The 23,056-nt window shown below is 46.7% G+C and overlaps 1 protein-coding gene across 2 annotated transcripts in view; it reads right to left on the reverse strand.

The window, feature by feature from the left end:
• The window catches only part of SCARA3 (scavenger receptor class A member 3), an 83,099-nt gene extending 64,091 nt beyond the window's left edge, over positions 1–19,008 (reverse strand). For both annotated transcript variants that reach the window (XR_014509252.1, XM_083432648.1), the window contains exons 1-3: positions 18,323–19,008; positions 3,550–3,606; positions 918–1,037 (exon numbers count right to left, since the gene is read on the reverse strand). Coding sequence is in view for 1 of the 2 variants with exons in the window: in XM_083432648.1 (XP_083288774.1) it covers positions 918–1,037; positions 3,550–3,606; positions 18,323–18,329 (184 nt within the window). In the remaining variant the exon portion in view is untranslated. The remainder of the gene's footprint in view (positions 1–917; positions 1,038–3,549; positions 3,607–18,322) is intronic.
• Between the last annotated feature and the right edge of the window lie 4,048 nt (positions 19,009–23,056).

Raw genomic sequence — 23,056 nt, forward strand, 5'->3', positions numbered from 1 at the left:
TAAGTATTGTGGGATGTGAAACACAGAGCAGACAAGTACAACATCCCTAGAGTGGACATAAAAAGGGGATGTCTGGACCAGCCAGTCGGAACTTCCTGTTTCTCCTGTCTGGGACAGACCTCCTCTGCATATGACTAGAGGTGGGTGTGACCTCACCTGCCCAGGTAACAAAAAAGCAGGACTGGTAAGCCATCTCTCTCTCTCTCTCTGACTATGGTTGTCGAAGAAGCAACATCTGCTTAGCCTAAGATGCTCTCTTGGCTTCCAGTCAAGAGAGGACAAAAGGACTATCTCCTTATGGGATAGTTTCCAGGTATATATTACTTTTGTAACTTAAGTCTGCCTTCTGGGATCCATCTGTGAACAAAATGTGAGTGAGTAAACTCTTTTTATACTTTTATAGAAGACTGTGTTGTGTCTATCTTTTTATGAGGGACTAAAAGGGAATTACCAAGGATACTTATTTTAGAGGCTTTAGCGAGCCTGAGCAAACACATCCACTGTGCAAGTTTAAAAAGGGGGATGTTACTCTGCTAAATTGTAGAACTTGTTAACACAATTTGCAAAGGATGTAATCAAACAATATATCCTCTCCTGCATCCCTGAACATTCCCACAACTATGCACTTTGCGAAGAAGCCCTTCCCTTGTCCCAAATCTTCCAGCATTCACCTTCATTGGATCTTCACTGGTTCCAGCTTTTTGAGAGAGGAAAACGATTATCTGTCTGCTTTTTCCATGCAATGCATAATTTTATAAACTTCTACCATGTTGCCTCTTCCTGGTCTTCTCTCTAAACTAAAAAGTCCCAGGGTTCTGCAACCTTCCTGCACAGTGGAGCCACCCCAACCCCTTGAGGATTTCGGTTTCTGTTTCCTGAACCTGAGAGACAGGAGGGATGGTGTGTGTCCTACTCACCCAGAGCTGCCAGCACCACCACAGCCACAATGAGCAAGACGACAAAGACATACAGGACTTTCACGGACGTCTGCAGAGTCAGGGTCTTCTCGCACTGACTGCAGTTGGTCCTCATCCGGCCTGGATTGGGGAGGGAGCACAAAACAGAGATGGGAGACTATTGTTGTTTTTTAATGTATTTTTATTAAAGATTTTCTTGGTTTACAAAAGTGTGTGCAATCTCTCTCTCTCTTTTCAAGTAACATTTTTTACAGATCATTTTCATTTGTTGAGACATTAGGAAGATGTTTCTATTTTACTTAATATATGTGGGGTTTTGTCTCAGCGTCGCTTGTGCAGGTTCTCTGCTATTCACTTGTGTTCCTTTGGTGGTGAAAGAGGTTAAACCACAGAGCCTAGGACTTGCCAATTAGAAGGTCGGTGGTTCGAATCCCTGTGACAGGGTGAGTTCCCATTGTTCGGTCCCAGCTCCTGCCAACCTAGCAGTTCGAAAGCACGTCAAAGTGCAAGTAGATAAATAGGGACTGCTCTGGTGGGAAGGTAAACAGCGTTTCCGTGCGCTGCTCTGGTTCGCCAGAAGCGGCTTCGTCCTGCTGGCCACATGACCCGGAAGCTGTACGCCAGCTCCCTCGGCCAATAAAGTGAGATGAGCGCCGCAACCCCAGAGTCAGCCACGACTGGACCTAATGGTCAGGGTCCTTTTGTTGGGCTGTGTATGTGATAAAGGGGAGCCATACCGGGGTGAAGGCGTCTTCTTCTGTTTGTCCCCGTGTCAGTTTCAGTTTATTGGTTAATTTTTGTAGTAGGGCTGTTTCCCATACTATTTGGTGGTACCATTGGTCCATGCTTACTCCTGACAGGTCTCTCCAGTGTCTGGCTATTATGCTTCTGGCTGCTGAGAGTAGGTGGGTTATGAGTTCTTTGTGGTGTAAATGGGCATTTTTGTCTTGGAAGATGTTTAGCAGGGTCAATTCTGGGGAGGTTTCTAATACTTGCTTAGTTATTTTACTTATTTCTCGGATGGCTGTTCTGCAGAATAGATGGATTTTGGGACACTCGATGGGTGACTATTGTGTGTCTAGCAGAGGTGTTTGTGTATCAGTGTCAAGTTTAAATGACTTAATCAGAAATGCTGGAGTTTACATTTGTCTGGAGGTTTCTCCTCTGGCCTGAAAACTCTACCCCCAGATGATCCAGAAAGCTTGCTGGCATCATAGAATCATAGAACTGGAAGGGACCCCTGAGGGGCATCTAGTCCAACCCCAGCAATGCAGGAATCTCGGCTAAAGCGTTCATGACAGTTAATTATCACAACCGACTTTCTGCTCAGTAGCTGTCCATGCTCAGGTTCCCTTCTTTAGTGCATGCCGGGGTGTGGACACACCATAACTTTAAAGCACATTCTTTCCCTCAAAGAATTCTGGTCACTGCATTATTTTATAAGCCTTCTCTTGTTTGCCGTTTCTCCAGACTAAGAAGTCCAAAACGCTGCAGTCTCCCTTTGCAAGGGAATCACTCTGTCCCCTTGATAATTTTTGATCTCATTCAATTGACTGCTCCGATAGCATCACGAGCACAAATAATAATTAATGTTCAGTAAAAAGGATGTCCGGAGGGAGCCTGGTATGCCCCACGGAGGACCTTAAGGTCCACAAATGACAATATTTTGGAGGTCCCAAGTCGCAAGGTGGTTAGATTGGTCTCAACTAGGGCCAGGGCCTTTTCAGTACTGGCCCCGACTTGGTGGACCACTCTGTCACAAGAGACTAGGGCCCTGCGGGACTTGACATCTTTCCGCAGGGCCTGCAAGACGGAGCTGTTCCGCCTGGCCTTTGGTTTGGACTCGGTCTGACCCTTATGTTTCCCTCCCCTTATGGTCTTGATCTATGGGCTACTATTAAAATGAGGCTGCATTTTAAATTGCATTTTAACCTGCATTTTAAAAGGGTTTTTTCCTATTATGTTTTTACTGTGATTTTATTGGTGTTAGCCACCCTGAGCCCAGCTCTGGCCAGAGAGGGTGGGTAATAATAAAAAGTAATATTTTAAAATTATTTAATTAATAATAATAAAAAAAACATTATTAAAGCTGTATGAGGAGTCCTAGTTCATATTACGTTGCTGCCTCCGCTGCCACTTTTTCTTGAATATCTTGTTGAAATGTTAGGGTTCATTATTGTTCCGCAAGATGTGTACCACTTTAAAAGTAGGAGTGCATATCCTGGCCTAGTTTTCACAGCTGTTTAGCAGTGTATCAGGCGCTGATAAGTCACTGTAATTAGCTGTGTCAGAAATTGTGAATGATATATAATGTGCAATATGTACCTTACTCTCCCCTGGTGAATGGATGGTTGATGATTATAGACACTATGGCAGATGTATGTTAAAGGAGTTTTGTTATTAAACCATGCAAAGATATTTTTGCGTCTAAACAAATGGAACCACTGAAGAGTCTACTCTGCCCGCACGCTGTGGCATGTTTCAAATGCCCAATACTTTTATATATGTTCCTTCTCTTAGCATCACCGCTTACAAGCATGCAATCATACACACACACACACACACACACACACACACACACACACACACTTCTTTTTGGGCTCTAACACACTCCCTGCCCAACTGCTCTTACCATTTGGCCTGTATCTGAAGGATGGCATCTCGTCGTCTTCTCCAATGAGGTCTTCCTCTGAAATACAAAATGAAAACATTGTCCTTCTTATTTTTTAAGAAAACAGAGTGCTGTGATCAGCTGCTTCCATGGAAGAAGAAGAAGAGTTTGGATTTGATATCCCGCTTTATCACTACCCGAAGGAGTCTCAAAGTGGCTAACATTCTCCTTTCCCTCCCGCCCCCCCACAACAAACACTCTGTGAGGTGAGTGGGGCTGAGAGACTTCAGAGAAGTGTGACTGGCCCAAGGTCACCCAGCAGCTGCATGTGGAGGAGCGGAGACGCGAACCCGGTTCCCCAGATTACGAGTCCACCGCTCTTAACTGCTACACCACAAAAGGGGCATGGTGTTAAACCTTTTTAAACAAACCATCTGTCCCCTTGACATGCCAAACGACACCTTCGGACCCTCGCCCTCACTTTACAGCCAGCACTGAAAATGTTGAATGGAGAAAAGCCTTTACAGTTCTGCATCTCCACTCTCTGCCCTTGGCCTTAGCTGAAGGATTGCCGGATCCCCTATGAAGTGAGAGTTTATGCACGTGGTATTAAAGTGCCTGGAGCCTACCCCACTAGCTTGTTGTTTAGTTGTGTCCGACTCTTCGTGACCCCCTGGACTGGAGCACGCCAGCCCCCCCTGTCTTCCACTGCCTCCCGCAGTTTGGTCAAACTCATGCTGGTAGCTTTGAGAACACTGTCTAACCATCTCGTCCTCCGTTGTCCCCTTCTCCTTGTGCCCTCCATCTTTCCCAACATCAGGGTCTTTTCCAGGGAGTCTTCTCTTCTCATGAGGTGGCCTGAAGTATTGGAGCCTTAGCTTCAGGTTCTGTCCTTCCAGTGAGCACTCAGGGCTGATTTCCTTCAGAATGGAGAGGTTGGATCTTCTTGCAGTCCATGGGACTCTCAAGAGTCTCCTCCAGCACCAGAATTCAAAAGCATCAATTCTTCAGCGATCAGCCTTCTTTATGGTCCAGCTCTCACTTCCATTCATCACTGCTGGGAAAACCAGAGCTTGAACTATATGGACCTTTGTCCGCAAGGTGATGTCTCTGCTTTTTAAGATGCTGTCCACTACTAACTTGTTTGCCCTGTCTATGAGGATTTAAGAGCAGCCTTGTATAAAGCAATTAAATATCTCAGTTGAGAAAGATCAGTTGGGCATCTAGATTAACTTTTCATAAGGGGAACGATCCCCCTACACCTCTGTGCTCTATGGGGAGCTGGCCTCTGGCACCAGACCAACTCTGCATTACAAAGATGTGTGCAAACATCGACATGAAGGCTGGCAACGTCACCCTTGCCCCCCGGGAGAATCCCTTGCAGACGACAGCATGGCCTGCAAACTGGCAAACAGGCTGTGCACCCACAGCAGTGAGCAAAATAATGACCGCTGGGAGGAGCGCAGAGAGAAGAATCGCCAGCATAACTGGACACCTTTCTCTGCTCCAGCTGCAACAAAACAATTAATCCAGAATGTGGCAGCTAGACTGGTGACTGGGAGCTGCCGCCGGGACCACATAACACCAGTTCTGAGAGATCTGCATTGGCTCACAGTACATTTCTGAGCACAATTCAAAGTGTTGGTGCTGATCTTTAAACCCCTGAATGGCCTCAAAGGCCCAGTATACCTGAAGGAGCATCTCCACCCCCCATTGTTCTGCCCGGACAGTGAGGTCCAGCTCCAAGGGCCTTCTGGCAGTTCCCTCATTGCGAGAAGTGATAATACAGGGAAGCCGGCAGACGGCCTTCTCAGTAGTGGTGCCCGCCATGTGGAACGTCCTCCCTTCAGATGTCAAGAAGCAGCTAGCTCCGCCTCTGAACACGCCTCTCCTAAGGTTTTTTTTGCACTTAATTTATTTATTATTAATGTTGCAATACATATATGAAATCTTTACATATTGATAGATATACATATTGATACATATAGATTATATTCATAAATTCACATTTTCACATTTCATGATGTGCCAACATTTATCCATTTCTTGCCCTGTGTCTTCCCTCCAATTGTGCGTGACTTCCCTGCTATTATTTTGTAACTTTATTATTGAGATTGTAATTTTGTATCTTAATAATTAAACATTCAATCTTATATATCTGCTTAGCTTAGTTTAGCTTAGTTTAGTTTAACTTTGTGAAATCAGTCTATGCATATCAATAAATTCTTGTTGGATCATCTTTTGGTCATGTATTCTTCTACACATTCCCATTCCTGTTTAATATTTTGATTAGATTGCATTCTGATTGTTGCCGTCATTTTTGCTAATTCAATCATTTCAAAAAACTTACTTTGCCAATCTTTCAATGTTGGTACTTCTTCTGATTTCCAATTTTTTGCAATCAATAACCTTGCGGCAGCTGTTGCATATAAAAAGATTCTCTTCATGTCTTTTGGGATGTCATTTGTTCTAATTCCTAAAATGAATGTTTCTGGCTTCTTACCAATTGTTGTTTTAAACATTTTCCCCCCAGTTCCTCATGTATATTTCCCCAAAATTTCTTAATTTTATCACATCCCCACCATACATGAACACGCCTCTCCTTTATCGCTCTCTACAGCCACAGCAGGTCCTGCAACCTTCCGACGGTTTGACTTCACCCCAGAATGCGCGCTCCTTCGTTGTCTCCTGAAACAGACAGATGCCAATCAACCTACTCTGAATTTCTGGTCAGGAACCTCCTTCTGACTTCCCTTGAGGCTTCCAGCCTTTTTTGAAAGCGCTAGATGGCCAAGTACAACCGGGATGCTTCAGGGGAAAGGGCAAAGATCTCACCCGCCCCCCCTCTGTGTTTCTTGGACGCTGTGGTCCGTTTAAGAGATGAGGGCGCACCAGGGATTTCTTTGCCAGCCGCAAGCCGGGCACTCTGACAAGGAGAATAAGAGCTGGCAGAGACGTCGGCCATCGAGGGTTGAAGAAGACAGACGAAAGATTTCAAGAGCCCTCAGAGCAGGTTCTTCACCCAAAGCAGCTAGGATTGTGGTTTACAAACATACACAGTGTTATGGGTAGGGGTAGGGGGTCAGTCTAGATGATGCCCTGTGTCCCCCCTCCCAATTCCTGTGTTAGTCAGACAAGTTTAGTTACACAACAAGGACCTTCGCTGGCCCCTTGAGTGTCCTCATCAACATCTCAAAAGAAGGAGCCAGGATGCGAGAGATGCAACTAAGTGAGGGGCTCCTCCGTGCTAATGCCACCTGGCTGCTAGGTAGGGGCGCACAGTATTGTGGGTGGGCAGGGGTGCCAACTTGAATAAAATATTGGGGGGCCCAGGCAAACCCCACCCCACATAATCAAGCACATGACACGGGACACACGCACCATTTGAACGGCAAGGCCCATCAGTCTTGGGGGCCCCCGGACACCTGAAATATTTTATTTGGGGGGGGGGCGAAGGGACTTCAGCTCCTAGGAGTTGGCTCCCATGTGTGTGAGGAGCAGTTGGGGGGGTTGGGAATGTTTGTTTGTTTGTTTGTTTGTTTGCATTGTATTTGCGAATTTAGTTTTTCATGCCTAGTCAAAAGCAGAATTTAGGGAGAATTAAGTAAGACAGTGCCATATGCTGCAGCCGTTGAAACTGATTAATAGTTCAGAAATACCCATTTAAACCTCTTTTTACAACTTCCTGTAACACACACACACACACACTGAATCTGCATCGCTTTGTGTGTTTTGCAGTTAATTACATCTTCTATTTAACGCTGTATTGTTTTTAACACTTGATTGGAAGCCGCCCAGAGTGGCTGGGGAAACTCAGCCAGATGGGTGGGGTATAAATAATAAATTATTATTATATAATTATTCTAAAAAAGTTTTAAAAGGAAATAAAATGTGTAATTGCCAAATGTTTCCCTGGTGACAAAGTTGGCTTGCGTGTTGGGGTTTAGCTGCTTTGCTGGGAGCGTGGAGAGATCCCTCTCCTAATTTTGTGGGTTGTTACAAGGAAGAAATCACCAAAGCCATCACAGCGTGCAAGAATTTGCAGAAAGAAAAAAGAAAAAAGTAAAGTTCTGCTTCTGGGGGGTGGGGAAGACAAGGATAGCTAACATTTGATAAACTAGCCGCTGCTGGTCTGAAGACTAAATAAAAAATAAAAATAAATAAATTGGAAAATGCAGCTGACATTATAGCAGTCTCCCATCATTAGGTGTTGGGTATGTTTAGAAGGGAAAAGAGGACACTGAGAGGAGATAGGAGAGCTATCTTCCAATATCTCAAGGGCTGTCACATGGAAGAGGGACCTCCAGGTATTGGGTGCTATATAAATTCAATAAATAATAAAAAACAATAATAAAGATTTTCTCCTGCTCTGCAGGGTAGGACTCGAACCCATGGCTTCAAGTGACGAGAAAGCAGATTATGACTCGACATATGGAAAAACTTTCTGACGGTAAGAGCTGTCCAACAGTAGCACGGACTCCCTTGTGAATTCTCCATCCTTGGAGGTTTTTAAGCAGAGGTTGGAGGGCCATCTGTCATGGATGCTCTAGCCGAGATTCCTGCCTTTCAGTGGGGTGGACTGGATGGCCTTTGGGGGTCCCTTGCAGCTTCACAGTTCTATGATTCTGGATGGAGCAATGGTCTGGCCTTGTATAAGGCAGCTATGGATGAGTTGCAGGGTTTCATTTCCAAAGGCACTCAGGGCACACTTTATTTCAGCACCGTCTGCTATTGATTTTTTCCTTTCCCTCTTGATCCTGCCTCATGGCTCCATAAAGCCGAGGGGGGCTGGCGATAGGGCCATAAAAAAACAATGAAACACCTCAAAGCCAAATCAGAAATGCAACTCACACCCTATATTTGAAAGCAACATAAGCCAGTCTCCCCAAACCTGCCGTCTCCCAGATGTTTCGAACTGCAAATCTGATCGGTCCCAGAATGTTGTGATAGGAATTTTATGGTCTTAGATATATGGTAATGTTCATAAGTGTACCAATCAAGCACATACATAGATCAGCACAGGAAGACCAACCTGGAATCATTTTGATTCCTAAACTGAGCAAATCTTTTCTCTGCAAGGTCAAACTGGAAAAGCCTCCCCATTGTCTTTTCCTTCACAAATCCTGTCTTAAGGGTGTGTCTGTGAATGAATAGGGTGAGCCTGTGACCTGGCTCAGGAACTAAGTATTTGTCATTACAAAAGACTGGCCAGGCTCCCCAGGAAATCCAGTCAAGTAACCTGCCAGACAGGAGATAAACAAGGACAGGAGAAAAACAACATTCAAATTTCTGCTTAGACTGCCTTTTCTGTGATGTAGGTGTGATGTATCTGGGGGGTGGTCTTAGGTTACACCCCTTCTGTGATGTATGTATGATGTTTCTGCAGGTGGTCTTGATCTACAGGATGGGAATTTCAAAAGTCTTTATAAGCCCTTGCACGGCAATTTTGGGGGTCCTCTTCCTCTCCTGCGTGTGAGGGGAGTACCCTGTTGCAACAGATCAATAAAGATCAAGCTTACTAGCTGCTTTGCTTCTCAATATTCTCTGGTCGGCCTCTCTTATTTTCTCCTACCAATAGGGAACCTACGTAAGGACTCTATATGGGCTCTTGGATACCCCATAAGGGAAAAGGGGCAATTTTTGTTTACAACAATGTACAGGAATAGTGGAAACGGCTTTATGTTGAGTCAGTCTTGTAAACACTGGCTGGCAGCGACTCTCCAGGGTTTCAGGCAAGCCCTGTCTGCAGCTGCCAGCGTGGAGTGAATCAATTTGGAACTCCCTGCCACTTGACGCCAGGCAAACGCTCTCCCTGTGCTCTTTTCAAGCACCTGCTAAAAACATTTTTGTTTAGGCAAGCCACTCCAGACACGTAGAACGTGGACATCTAAAAATCTATTTTTACTTGATTGGTGATTCTATATTTTGAATTAGTTACAGAGTTGTTTATACAGTGGTGTATAAATTTCGTGAAATAAATACATACATAAACCTGGGTTCAAAACAGCTGGCGCGGGGAATTGTAGTTTAAAGATTCTGAACGGCGCCTGGTTGCTGGAGGCTGACGGAAGCCATTAGCAGCAAACCAATGTCTCAGTTTGAGGGGAAAATTAAATTATTTCCGGTGACAAATTCAGACCCGTTCCTCCAAGTGCCTGCTAGGGTTAAAAAATAAAAAAGAGATGGTTTGACTTGCTTTGTCAGCAACGCAAGACTGGCGGACGTTTCTGAGCCAGAAAATAAAAATAAAAGGACAAACCAAGAGACTCAAAGAATCATAGAATGGTGGAGTTGGAACCCAATGAAATTGAATGTTGGGGTTTTCGGGAGAGACAAAAGGATTTCTTCACGCAGCACAGAATTAAACCTGAAGGAGCGTCTCCACCCCCATTGTTCTGCCTGGACACTGAGGTCCAGCTCCGAGGGCCTTCTGGCGGTTCCCTCCCTGCGAGAAGCCAAGTTACAGGGAACCAGGCAGAGGGCCTTCTCGGTAGTGGCACCCGCCCTGTGGAACGCCCTCCCACCAGATGTCAAGGTAATAAACAGCTATCTGAGTTTTAGAAGACATCTGAAAGCAGCCCTGTTTAGGGAAATTTTTAATGTTTGAAGTTTTATTCTGTTTTTAGTGTTCCGTTGGAAGCCGCCCAGAGTGGCTGGGGAAACCCAGCCAGATGTGCAGGGTATAAATAATAAATTCTTATTATTATCATTGCTTATTTCAACTCGCTTGTGGAAACAACTCGGAGGCCATGAAAGAAGGAGGGAGAACAACAGGAAGATTTAAAGGAACTATTGGAAAGACTATTCAAGGCAGCAGAGATATGAGATGATCAGAACCCCCCCCCCCCCGGAATTGAAGCATGGGAAGTCCCAACAAAAAAATTATAATTTAGGCAGAATATTTGGACTATTTGATATGTATTTGTATAATTTGGAACATTCAATGTGATTTGATTGGATTGTTAAAATGGGAAACTTAATAAAAATAATTTAAGTAAATGAAAATTAATAATAATAATAATAATAATAATAATAATAATAATAATAATACTACTACTATGGAACTCCTTTCCACAGGAGGCAGTGAGGACCACCAGCCTAGATGGCTTTAAAAGAGGACTGGGCAATTTCATGGTGGAGAGGATGGATATTGATGGCTACTATCCAGGATAGCTGTGCCCTGTCCTCCAGTCAGAAGCAGAAACACTTCTGAATACCAGTTCCTGGAAACCACACGAGGGGAGAGTGATGCTGATCTGCTCGGATCCTGCTGGCTGTGTTAAGTTGTGGGTGAACATATCAGACGACACAGCAATTCTTCAAACAGCTCTTGTTTATTCAGAGGCCAGAACTGAACTGAACTGAAGGGTTCAGCCAGCCTGCTTATATAGAGCTCAACTACAACGCAACTGTAACAACTTTCTGTAACTATCCAATCACTGAACGGCACTTTCAATCCCTTATTTGCATATTTGGACCTGAACTATCTACAGTATCCCACTGCTGGCCCAGGGTGAGAACTTCAGTACATAACAGGCTGAGTTCCCCATTGGGGCATCTGGTTGGCCATGCTAAGAAGAGATGCTGGACTAGATGGGCTTTTGACCTGATCCAGCGGGATCTTATGAGGTCAGGGGCAGGCATCAATACTGGGCCCAGGCAGATGATGATGATGATGATGAAAGGTAAAGGTAAAGGGACCCCTGACCATTAGCTCCAGTCGTGGTTGACTCTGGGGTTGCGGCGCTCATCTCGCTTTACTGGTTGAGGGAGCCGGCATTTGTCCACAGACAGTTTTCCGGGTCATGTGGCCAGCATGACTAAGCCGCTTCTGGCAAACCAGAGCAGCACACGGAAACACCGTTTACCTTCCCGCCAGAGTGGTACCTATTTATCTACTTGCACTTTGACGTGCTTTCGAGCTGCTAGGTTGGCAGGAGCAGGGACCGAGCAAGGGGAGTTCACCCCGTCACAGGGATTCTAACCGCCGACCTTCTGATCGGCAAGTCCTAGGCTCAGTGGTTTAACCCACAGCGCCACCCGCGTCCCAATAATAATAATAATAATAATAAAATAAATAAATTCTATTTATACCCTGCACTCCCCGGCCAGAGTCGAGCTCACGGCGGCTAACACCAATAAAATCAGAGTAAAAACGTAACGGGGGAAAAGAAAAGCAAACATACACCAATTTAAAATACAGGTTAAAATGCAATTTAAAATGCAGCCTCGTTTTAAAAGTAGCCGATAAATCAGGGCCGTAAGGGGAGGGAAACATAAGGGTCAGACTGAGTCCAAACCAAAGGCCAGGCGGAACAGCTCTGTCTTGCAGGCCCTGCGGAAAGATGCCCCAGAATGCCAGGTGATGGCTCTCCTCGCGGCCCCGCGCACCTGAGAGAGACAGGAGCCCCTGTCTTAGCCTCACCCAGGTGGCTGCCCAGAGGGTGGGCATTGTGTTCCCCCAGGCCTTGCGCCCCCGTGGCATTCGCATGGTTACCGTGGGCTTGAGTGCTCGGCCTTTGTGATTAACAACAAGTTCAGCAGAAGATAAAGTAAAGTGTACGCATAAATATGAAGAAGATCTGCAGAAGGGACATGGAAAAGAGTTAAGAGCCTCGGATAGAAGATCACCAGGTTGATGGACCATATGGAACTGATAGAAAGGACTGACAGAATCCGAGACCAGGGAGAAGAGACGGTGGAAGAGGATTGGAAAAAAATTAAGAATTTATTTAGAGAAATATTGTAAAATTAATGAATGTAAGGAAAATGTTGGAATGAAATTACATGGCTTTAGTAGAAACATTATAAGGAGTTAAGTATAAATCAGCTTTAAGGTTTTGATGGTAAGATAAGCTTAAAATAAATTAAGATAATTAAATGACAGAAAGCAGTGAAAGATGGAAAGGATTTGCTGATATAGTTAATAACTAGAACACAAAAAAGGGAGGTGTGAGGAGGTCGAGGAAATAAGTTAATGAAAGATAACGATAAATATTGGATGTGTTTTTTAATTGTTTTTGTTTTGATGTATTGTGTTTTTTGTTCTTTTTTATGTTTGTAATGTATTGATTTGTATTGTTTATTTTTTCTTTTTTTTTCTTTTTTTCTGTAATCTTTAAAACTTCTAATAAATATTATTATTATTTTTTAAAAAAGCGTGCTCGGCCTTTGATGTGGAACGAAATCAATCCAGCCAAGGGGTTTGCAAAGAGCCTTTCAACATCTGACGGGCTTCCTTGGGTCAACAGCTTATGAAACCCCCATCTTCCTTTACATCAACAAGGGGAAGGGAGAAGCGGTCCGGCCAGGTGCGGGCTGTTTTCCAGAGCAGCAGACCTGGCACCCGCGTTTATCCTCCTGCGGCGAAGGCAAGCAAATATTTGCCATCCGAAGGACCGAGGGCTGCCAGGTGAAAGCCTTAGCGCCGAGGGGCACCCTGGAGATTTGGGGTCGAAAGTCAGAGGCAGCCGCTGCAGCCTGTGGAAAGGATCTGCAAAAGGAGTACCTGTGATCTAGTTGCATTTCCCATTGTGCCTGACGAAGAGACCTGTGTAGCTCAAAAGCTTGCTTGCACACGCCGAAGAACTTTCTGGCAGTAAGAGCTTTTCGACAAAGGAACGGACTCCCTCGTAAGGTGACGGACTATCGTTCCTTGGAGGTTTTTAAGCAGAGGCTGGGTAGCCATCTGTCGGGGATTCTTTCACTGTGATTCCTGTGGTTGGACTAGATGACCTCTGGGGATCCCTGCCAACGCTACAATTTGATTCCTTCCCCCTCTTCTTTTTTCCTTTCTCCTCCTGTGATGGAACTCCTATTTGGGGACTTCCCTGGCGTTTTCCTGGCCCACATAGGACCAGTCTGGATAGTTGGCCTTGGTGAAGACTTGACGTTTTCATCCCCCAAAAAGTTTTTGATTTGAGTTTCCATTGAAATGAGGCTGTATGTTAATGTTTTAATGTTGTATTTTAATCTTGTTTTTAATTTGTATTTGAATCAATTTGTTTTTATATCGGGTGTTAGCTGCCCTGAGCCCGGTCTTGGCTGGGGAGGGCAGGGTATAAATAAATTATTATTATTATTATTATTATTATTATTATTATTATTATTATTACAATTACAATTCTATTCCTCCTAACAAATGAGTTGTTTGAGGAAAGGGCCAAGCTGATTCTCTGCCTGGTGGCATAGAAACTGACAGCCTTATTCAATTTGTCTAATCTCATTTTGAAGCCATAAAAATTAGTAGACGTCACAGGAATTTGTGGTGTTGAATTCCAAAGCACTGTGTGAATCACAGAGCTGCCATGTTAGAAAAGACACCCCCCCCCCCCCCGGGACAATCTTTTTGTCCGGAGTGAATCTGCCTGCTTAGCTGGATAATCCTCACGGGGGTCTAGTTTTAGGAGCTGAGAAGAGGAAAAGGTTTCTATGCCAACTCTCCCCATGCCTGTGCAGAGTTTTCTAAACCTCTGTCACATACCCCTTTATTTGCCCAAAGTTATCATCATCATCATCATCATCAAATTAATAAGCTCCAAACCCAGTCTGGGATCCGCACAAATGCTCATCAAAGTCCAGCCCAATACTCAGCCCTTCCACTTCCCCAGCATAATTGCAGATCGTCTCTCTTCTGAGTGATTATAGCATGGAAGGGGTCCACAAAAATCAGGGTGAACTCCAGGAGGGCTTTGAAGGAGAGCAAGGAACGACCAGGCCCTCCATTTGGAAATGAGATGATTGCTAGCTTGAACTCCCAGGATTGGTGAGTTTGCGAGATGCAGGCCTTTATTTATTTATTGTAAACTCTGGGTTGGGGATCTGGTAATGAGGGGGTTCTGTTAGCCAAAAATGAAGCCCTGCGGTGCGTGCAAGGCGAAGAGAGCTCCGAATCCTTCTTTGGACAGGAGCAGCTTTTAAGCCAAAGAAACAGGGATTGTTCTGCATCTCAGCTGGGTTAGGGCAGGGGGCCGGAATCCACAGATCTGGAAGAATGACTCACGGTCTGGTCTGGTTGCCCAACTCCCATTCATTTGCAAAAAGGAGGCACATTGCAGGCATCCAATGCAGCTGAATGCTGGAAGATTCGGGAAAGATAAAAGAAACTTCATCTTCACGCTGCACACTGTTAAGCCATGGAACTCCCTGCCACAGGAAGCAGTGATGGCCGCCAAACTAAGAGGATTAGACAGATTTGGGGAGGAGGATATAAATTGTGATAAGAATTTTAAGGTCTTACATATATGATGTAACCAAGCATGTACATAGATCAGCACAGGAACACCGACCTGAAACCATTTTTGAGTCCCAAACTGAGCAAATGTTTTCTCTGCAAGGTCAAAGGAAAATGGAAAAGCCTCCCCATGGTCTTTTCCTTCACAAATCCTGTCTTAAGGGTATGTCTGTCTGTGTTTGAATAGGGTGAGCCTCTGACCTGGCTCAGGAACTATTTATCATTACAAAAGACTGGCCAGGCTCCCCAGGGTATCCAATCAAGTGAGCATTAACAGGTAACCTGCCAGACAGGAGGTAAACAACACACTCAGATTTCTGTTGTAGACCACCTTTTCTGTGATGTAGGCATGATGTATCTGGGGGTGGTCTTGATCTACAGGGCGGCAATTTCAAAAGTCCATATAAGGCCTTGCCCGCCATAGTTCTGGGTTCCTCCTTTTCTCCTGCAGGTGAGGGGAGGACCCTGTTGCAACAGATCAATAAAGATCAGGCTTACTAGCTGCTTTGCTTCTCAATATTCTCTGGTTGGTCTCTGTTATTTTCTCCTACCAACAGGGAACCTACAAAAGGACTCTATATGGGCTCTTGTGTCCCCCATAAGGGAATAAGGGCAGATTTTGTTTAGAACAGAGGCCATCCATGGTAATGCTTCTGAATCCCAGTTGCCGAAAGGGGAGGGGGCTCTTGGGCTCTGATCCTCATTCCCATCAAGGCATCAGGTTGGTTGCTGTGAGAAGACCTTGATGGGCATTGGCCTCATCCAGCAGCGCTCTTCTTGGGTCGTTATGAGACCTTCCCAGTCAATTGAGTCCATTGTCTTCCTAATGACTAGGAATTCCCACTTACTGCCCCATCCATGGTATCTGATGATGCCCTAGTTCTGTGCCACATTCATGTCTAAACACTAGGATGTAGGTCAGGGTGTCTTTGTGTATGTAAGACAGACAGACAGACACACACACACACACACACACACACACACACAGAGAGAGAGAAAATGCATGGCTACATAGGCCACAAAATGCAATAAATACATCTCTAACAGGGCACTTCTAACCATGTCTGCTCTACTCAGAAGTCCTATTGAAATCAGTTGCTCGGTCCCAGCTCCTGCCAACCTAACAGTTCAAAAGCATGTCAAAGTGCAAGTAGATAAATAGGTACCACTCCGGCGGGAAGGTAAACAGTGTTTCCGTGCGCTGCTCTGGTTCGCCAGAAGCGGCTTAGTCCTGCTGGCCACATGACCCGGAAGCTGTACGCCAGCTCCCTCGGCCAGTAAAATGAGATGAGCGCCGCAACCCCAGAGTCGTCCGCAACTGGACCTAATGGTCAGGGGTCCCTTTACCTTTACTTTAACAGTGCACTTCTAACCATGTCTGCTCTACTCAGAAGTCCTATTGAAATCAGTAAGTTTACTCCCAGGTATGTGGGGTTAGGGGGGGCGTGGGTGGTACTGTGGGTTAAACCACAGAGCCAAGGGCTTGCCGATCAGAAGGTTGGCAGTTTGAATCCCTGCGACGGAGTGAGCTCCCGTTGCTCGGTCCCAGCTCCTGCCAACCTAGCAGTTCGAAAGCATGTCAAAAGTGCAAGTAGATAAATAGGTACCACTCTGGCGGGAAGGTAAACAGCATTTCCATGCTCTGCTCTGGTTCGCCAGAAGTGGCTTAGTCATGCTGGCCACATGACCTGGAAGTTGTACGTCGGCTCCCTCGGCCAAGAAAGCGAGATGAGCGCCACAACCCCAGAGTCGTCTGCGACTGGACCTAATGGTCAGGGGTCCCTTTACTTTTACCTTTATGTGGGGTTAGTGCTGCTATTTTCCCACAAGTCAGGTTGTGATTGTAGAGTTGGAAGGGACCCCTAAGGGGCATCTAGTCCAACCCTCTGCAATGCAAGAATCTCAGCTGAGGCATCCATGACAGATGGTCATCCAAACTCTGCTTACAAACCTCTGATTAAGGCATTTTTCAGCTGTGATTCCTGTACTGTAGGGGTTGGAATGGATGACCTTTGGGGGTCCCTTCCAACTCTACAATTCTGTGACTGCTCGGCGGCAGAACCGGCCCTCAGCAATCCCAGAGGGTGGCGCTTGCAGGATGAGAGCGAGGGGAAAAGGAAACCTCAGGGCGTGTTCAGGACCGAGAAGCTGCCTGGGCCAAGAGCAGATTCAAACGGCGCTTCTGCAATTTCCTGCACCAAGAACCCAGCGACATTTGCGGGGTCAAGTTTCAAGCCCGCAATTATGACTATCAGCGCTAAATGATGCGTCTTGCGCACGGACGAGAAACAGTCCCGTCCCGTCCCCTCCATCTGTTTTCTGGTAATTTGCACTCTGAAATCTGAGCTGTACTTTTGATCTCTGAAGTCAGACAAAAAGGGGGTGGGAAGTGGGATGGGGGTAGGTGGGTGTCCTGAGGACTGGAAGGCAAGCAATGAGCCGCTGTTGTAGCCAGAGCTGTGAGCCCTCTGCGTAACCCCACCGGCCCCGCCTCTCCCGCCCACTCCACCCCCGCCTCTTGAGTTTCCTCAGACCCCTGGTAGCAATTCCTGACTGCCTTCCTCGCCCAGTCTCCCTCGGCATTGCCCCTCTCGCACAAACATCTCGGGGTCTCCGGCATTTGCAAAGGGGACGCTCATTTTGAATTAAGCGCCCTGGAGATTTAGGCTGTGGGCACATCACCAGTTTAAAACGCAGCTGGGGTTTTCTTTTACCCTAGTTTGGATCAAAGCTGGGGTTGTGGTTTTTTTTGTGTGTTTTTTTTTTGGGGGGGGGAATACATCAAAACACAGCCTTTCGTAAGAAATGACAGGATAGCTATGAATTATAAAAATATTGGAAGGGACCCCAGCGGTCATCTAGCCTTACCCCCCTGCAATGCAGGAATCTCAGTTAAAGCACCCCCAATCATTCCTCCTAAGGCTTGGTTTTCAAAACCTTGATAATCTCGGTCGCCCTCATCTGCCCAACTTCCGGCTTGTCAATATCCTCCTAAAATTGTGGTGCCCAGAACTGGACACAGGACTCCAGGTGTGGTCTGACCAAGGCAGAATAGAGTGGGGCTATTCCTTCCTTTGACCTGGACACTACAAACTGTTGATTGTGGCTGACATCATGTCTGCAGAGTCAACCACAAGATTTCAGGTTCAGAAGTGCACCCAGGGCTCCTCTCACAGCGGGTGCCATGCGTTCAGTCTGGGCCAGCCCAAGTCAATTGGACGCGCAAAGGAGAAAATCCAAACAGATCTACTACGCCTTTGCCCAGGTTCGTTAATGTCCAGTGCGAACCTCAGGGCAGGTGACAGATCATAACTGCATAGCTGTCAACGTTCCCCCCCCTTTTTTTAGGGAAATCCCCTTATTCCGAATAGTATTCCTCGCAAGAAAAGGGAAAAGTTGACAGCAATGTAACTGTGGCTCTGAAGAGCGGCATCAATTCTAAACAAACCTCAGATCACTAAAGGGAGAGCTTTCTTTCATTTCCAGAAGGGTCGCCACCGTTTTCTCTTGTAGCGGACAAAGAGTTCTGTGGATACAGGAGCCTCGCTGCCTCGGACTCACCTTTCATGATCCTCCCCCTGAGGAGAACTGCGACCCCCACGGCCCAGCCCGAGCCGCTTCTACCGAAACAAGCAAGCGAGCGAGGGAGGTTCGACTCCGGTAGGCCTTGCAGGTGAAGAGGCGCAGCTTGCCAGACGTCTCTGGTCCTCGAGGATGTAGCTCAGAGGGTCGCGCCACATCCCAGCAGCGCATCCCAGAGACACCGGACGCGGCTCGGGGAACAGAGCATTGCGGCTCCGGAGCGTGGAGTGGACATCCTTTCCCCGCACCCCGCTCCACAGCAGCCTGGAGTAGCGGGTCCTCGCTTCCATCCAGCGCTGCTAAAAGTGGGCTATTTGTTCACCTGGCCATCGGTGCGCCCAGGGAGGTGGCGGCGAGACTCACCCCTTCAGTGCCCCATGAAGGTGGCTGGGTTCTGCTTCCTCCTCCTGGCTAAACATCCATCCCCTGCCTGGCTCCCCTCGCCCCAGAGAGTGGCCTTCAGTCAGTGCGTAAAGAGCCACATCTCTGCTGCCTCGAGGGCTCACGGCTCTCTCTCCTCTCCTGCCTGCTGCCCCTGGTCCATTGCCCAGACAAACTTCCTCGCGCTTTCAAAACAGGGCGAGTGGCTCCTCTATATGCCAGCCGCCTCTCGGGCTGGCTGGAGCCTTCCCTCCCATGGCCGCTGCCCCCAAATCCAGCAGGGGGTGGGGGTGGGGGAGGGAGGGGAGGAAAGGGAGGCGAGGCGGCCTTGGAGCTTTGCCGAAATATGCGCTGGGTCCCCTCCCTCCAGCCCTAATTGCTAACAAATGTCCTCTTCACCGGGGAAGGGGGGAGAGGAGGGGGAGAGAAAGAGGCAAGCAGGAGGCAGGCAGTGGTTTTTTTGGGGGGGGGAGATGGGGGGACCCGGGGTCTTCCCACCCCCCAAGCATGCCCTTTCTGGAGGGGCCTAAGAATAGCCTGTTGGGTCAAGCCAATGACCTACCTAGTTCAGCGTCCTGTCCTCATAGGAGCCAACCAGATTCATGTGAAAAAACCTCCAGGCAGGATTTGAACTTAACAGCAATACAGTACTCCTGTGGCTCCTGCGGCTTCCAGCAACAGGGATTCAGAAGCATCTCGGCCATGGAAGTCTTGTTCTTGTTGTTTAGTCGTTTAGTCGTGTCCGACTCTTCGTGACCCCCCTGGTTCAGAGCACGCCAGGCCCTCCTGTCTTCCACTGCCTCACGCAGTTTGGTCAAGCTCATGCTGGTAGCTTCGAGAACACTGTCCAACCATCTCGCCCTCTGTCATCCCCTTCTCCTTGTGCCCTCCATCTATCCCAACATCAGGGTCTTTTCCAGGGAGTCTTCTCTTCTCATGAGGTGGCCAAAGTCTTGGAGCCTCAGCTTCACGATCTGTCCTTCCAGTGAGCATTCAGGGCTGATTTCCTTCAGAATGGAGAGGTTTGATCTTCTTGCAGTCCATGGGACTCTCCAGAATCTCCTCCAGCACCAGAATTCAAAAGCATCAATTCTTCGGCGATCAGCCTTCTTGATGGTCCAGCTCTCACTTCCATACATCACTACTGGGAAAACCATAACTTTAACTATATGGGCCTTTGTAGGCAAGGTGATGTCTCTGCTTTTTAAGATCACTGCCTTGCCATGGCGAAGGGGCTTGAATAACTCAGAGAAGCTATGAGCTATGCCGTGCAGGGCCACCCAAGATGGACAGGTCATAGTGGAAAGTTTTGACCAAATGTAATCCACCTGGAGGAGGAACCGGCAAGCCACTCCAGCATCCCTGCCAAGAAAACTCCATGGACAAAGACAACAGAAATATGGAGGTCTAGTGTGATAGGAATTTTGAGGTCTTAGATTTATGTTAAATGTTCATAAGTGTACCAACCAAGCACGTACATAGATCAGCACAGGAAGACCGACCTGAAACCATTTTTGATTCCCAAACTCACCAAATATTTTCTCTGCAAGGTCAAAGGAAAATGGAAAAGCCTCCCCATGGTCTTTTCCTTCACAAATCCTGTCTTAAGGGCACATTTAAGATATGAATAGGGTGTCAGGCTGTGACCTGGCTCAGGAACTAAGTATTTGTCATTACAAAAGACTGGCCAGGCTCCCCAGGCAATCCAATCAAGTGACCATTAATAGGTAACCTGCCAGACAGGAGATAAACAAAGCACTCAGATTTCTGCTGTAGACCACCCTTTCTGTGATGCAGGTATGATGTATCGGGGGGGGGGGTCTTGAGCTACACCCCTTCTGTGATGTATGTATGATGTGTGGAGGGGTGGTCTTGAGCTCCAGGGCAGGGAATTAAAAATGTCTATATAAGACCTTGCACGCCATTATTCTGGGTTCCTCCTCCTTCTCCTGCGGGTGAGGGGAGCACCCTGTTGCAACAGATCAATAAAGATCAGGCTTACTAGCTGTTTTGCTTCTCAATATTCTCTGGTTGGCCTCTGTTATTTTCTCCTACCAATAGGGAACCTATGTAAGGACTCTATATGGGCTCTTGGATATCCCATAAGTGGAAAAGGGCAGATTTTTGTTTACAACACTAGCATGGCTCTGGGGCTTGTAACCATCAACAGCCCTCTGCTCCTCCAAGCATTTAGTCTAATCCACTTTTAAAACCATCCTGGTTGATCATCGCTGCCTCCTGTGGGTGCGAGTTCCATAGATGAACAATGTGCTGTGTGAATACATCATTTATTTTGCCTGTCCTAAGCCTTCTGGTGTTCAGTTTCGTTGGGTGCTGTGATTTAGTGTTGTGTGTGTGTGTTGGGGGGGTGGAACATTGGGGGTGTTCCAGTGTGAATTTCATGGGGGTGTAATTTTTGGAAGCAAGGAGAGAGCGAGAGCGTGTGTGTTTGTGTGTCCGGGTGCATGCCTGTTTATGCAGCCGTGTCCCCTGCAATGGACCCACTGTGAAGCGGATTAAAACATGCAAGCCCTGAGCAAATGGGAAAGTATCGCTGCTGCAAACATGCCATCCCCGGCAGCTGGTTGTCCATACTGTCCTGCCAAACACCGAGGGGGATTTGTACCACCCTTCCAGACTTCAAAGAGGCGCAAGTTTGTGGCCAAAATGCTCCTCTCTGCTTTGCAGGACGTTCTGTATGACCAGCTGAGGAAGGCTCAGGGATAGAGCCCTTGGCTTCCATGCAGAAGGTTCTGGGTTCAATTCCTGGCATCACCACATAGGCCTGGGGAACGATTCCTTGCCCTCGGGAGCCACTGCCAGACGCCGTTGATAAGAGGCTTGGAGGCCTGAATCTGCCCAATATCAGGTGAGCAGATGAACACCAAGGGAAGGCACTGCTTGCTAAACAGCTGTTTATCATCCAAAGCACACTCAACACACTTTTAAAAGCACATGACTTCTCCAAAGAACCTTGGGAACTGAAGTTTACCCTACACAGAGGTACCAGATTTCTTAACCAACTGCAGTTCCCAGGATTCTGGGGGGCTGTGTGCATTGAATTTGCTTTAAATATGTTTCATGTGGAGCCTCAGTTTCCCCTCTGTAAAGTGGCAGCAAAAGTGACCTGCCCTGCACAATGGAGGCTGCAGACTCCTTTGAAATCATAGAATCCTAGAGTTGGAAGAGACCACAAGGGCCATCGAGTCCAACCCCCTGCCAAGCAGGAAACACCATCAGAGCACTCCTGACATATGGTTGTCAAGCCTCTGCTTAAAGACCTCCAAAGAAGGAGACTCCACCACACTCCTTGGCAGCAAATTCCACTGTCGAACGGCTCTTACTGTCAGGAAGTTCTTCCTAATATTTAGGTGGAATCTTCTTTCTTGTAGTTTGGATCCATTGCTCCGTGTCCGCTTCTCTGGAGCAGCAGAAAACAACCTTTCTCCCTCCTCTATGTGACATCCTTTTATATATTTGAACATGGCTATCATATCACCCCTTAACCTCCTCTTCTCCAGGCTAAACATGCCCAGCTCCCTTAGCCGTTCCTCATAAGGCATCGTTTCCAGGCCTTTGACCATTTTGGTTGCCCTCCTCTGGACACGTTCCAGTTTGTCAGTGTCCTTCTTGAACTGTGGTGCCCAGAACTGGACACAGTACTCCAGGTGAGGTCTGACCAGGGCAGAATACAGTGGCACTATTACTTCCCTTGATCTAGATGCTATACTCCTATTGATGCAGCCCAGAATTGCATTGGAGCATTGTATCCCATTGTATCCCATAGAATAGTGATTTCTTCAATAGGTCAAGGTCTTAGAAAAACGATACTGTCTTGGTACACAGTGTGTCGGTTGAGTTGATTGAAAGTTTGGAGGCCCTTGGATAACTGTGACTTTAAGGATGAACGGGAACCCTTTACAAAGTTTCTGAAGATGCAACAAAGCTAACTGGACTCCTTGGCAGGTTTTGAATAAACATTCACAAAGTTTTTATTGATAATAATCAGCTAAATAGTTTGAGGATCTATACAACTTTGTAACATGCAGAAAACAGCATTCTTAGAGAAACCAAAGACTGGAACTGATGGAAGTTGGGGGGTGGGGGTGGGTGGGTTTTGTGTGGGAGGGAGAAAAAATGGGGGGGGGAACAAGGATGATATGTTTTTGGATAATATGTCTTGTTATAATTTTGAATTAAAAAAAAGTTTGGGGGTTCTTCAAACAAAGTGGGGGAAGGGACGCCACTTAGCCTTTTTAAAAACTCACTGTCATCATGACATACTTGTGTAGACACACAACAGCATACACATATAAACATACAAATGCCCTT

The sequence above is a fragment of the Podarcis tiliguerta genome (assembly GCF_965153285.1).
Source record: "Podarcis tiliguerta genome assembly, chromosome: 3".
NCBI lineage: Eukaryota > Metazoa > Chordata > Lepidosauria > Squamata > Lacertidae > Podarcis > Podarcis tiliguerta.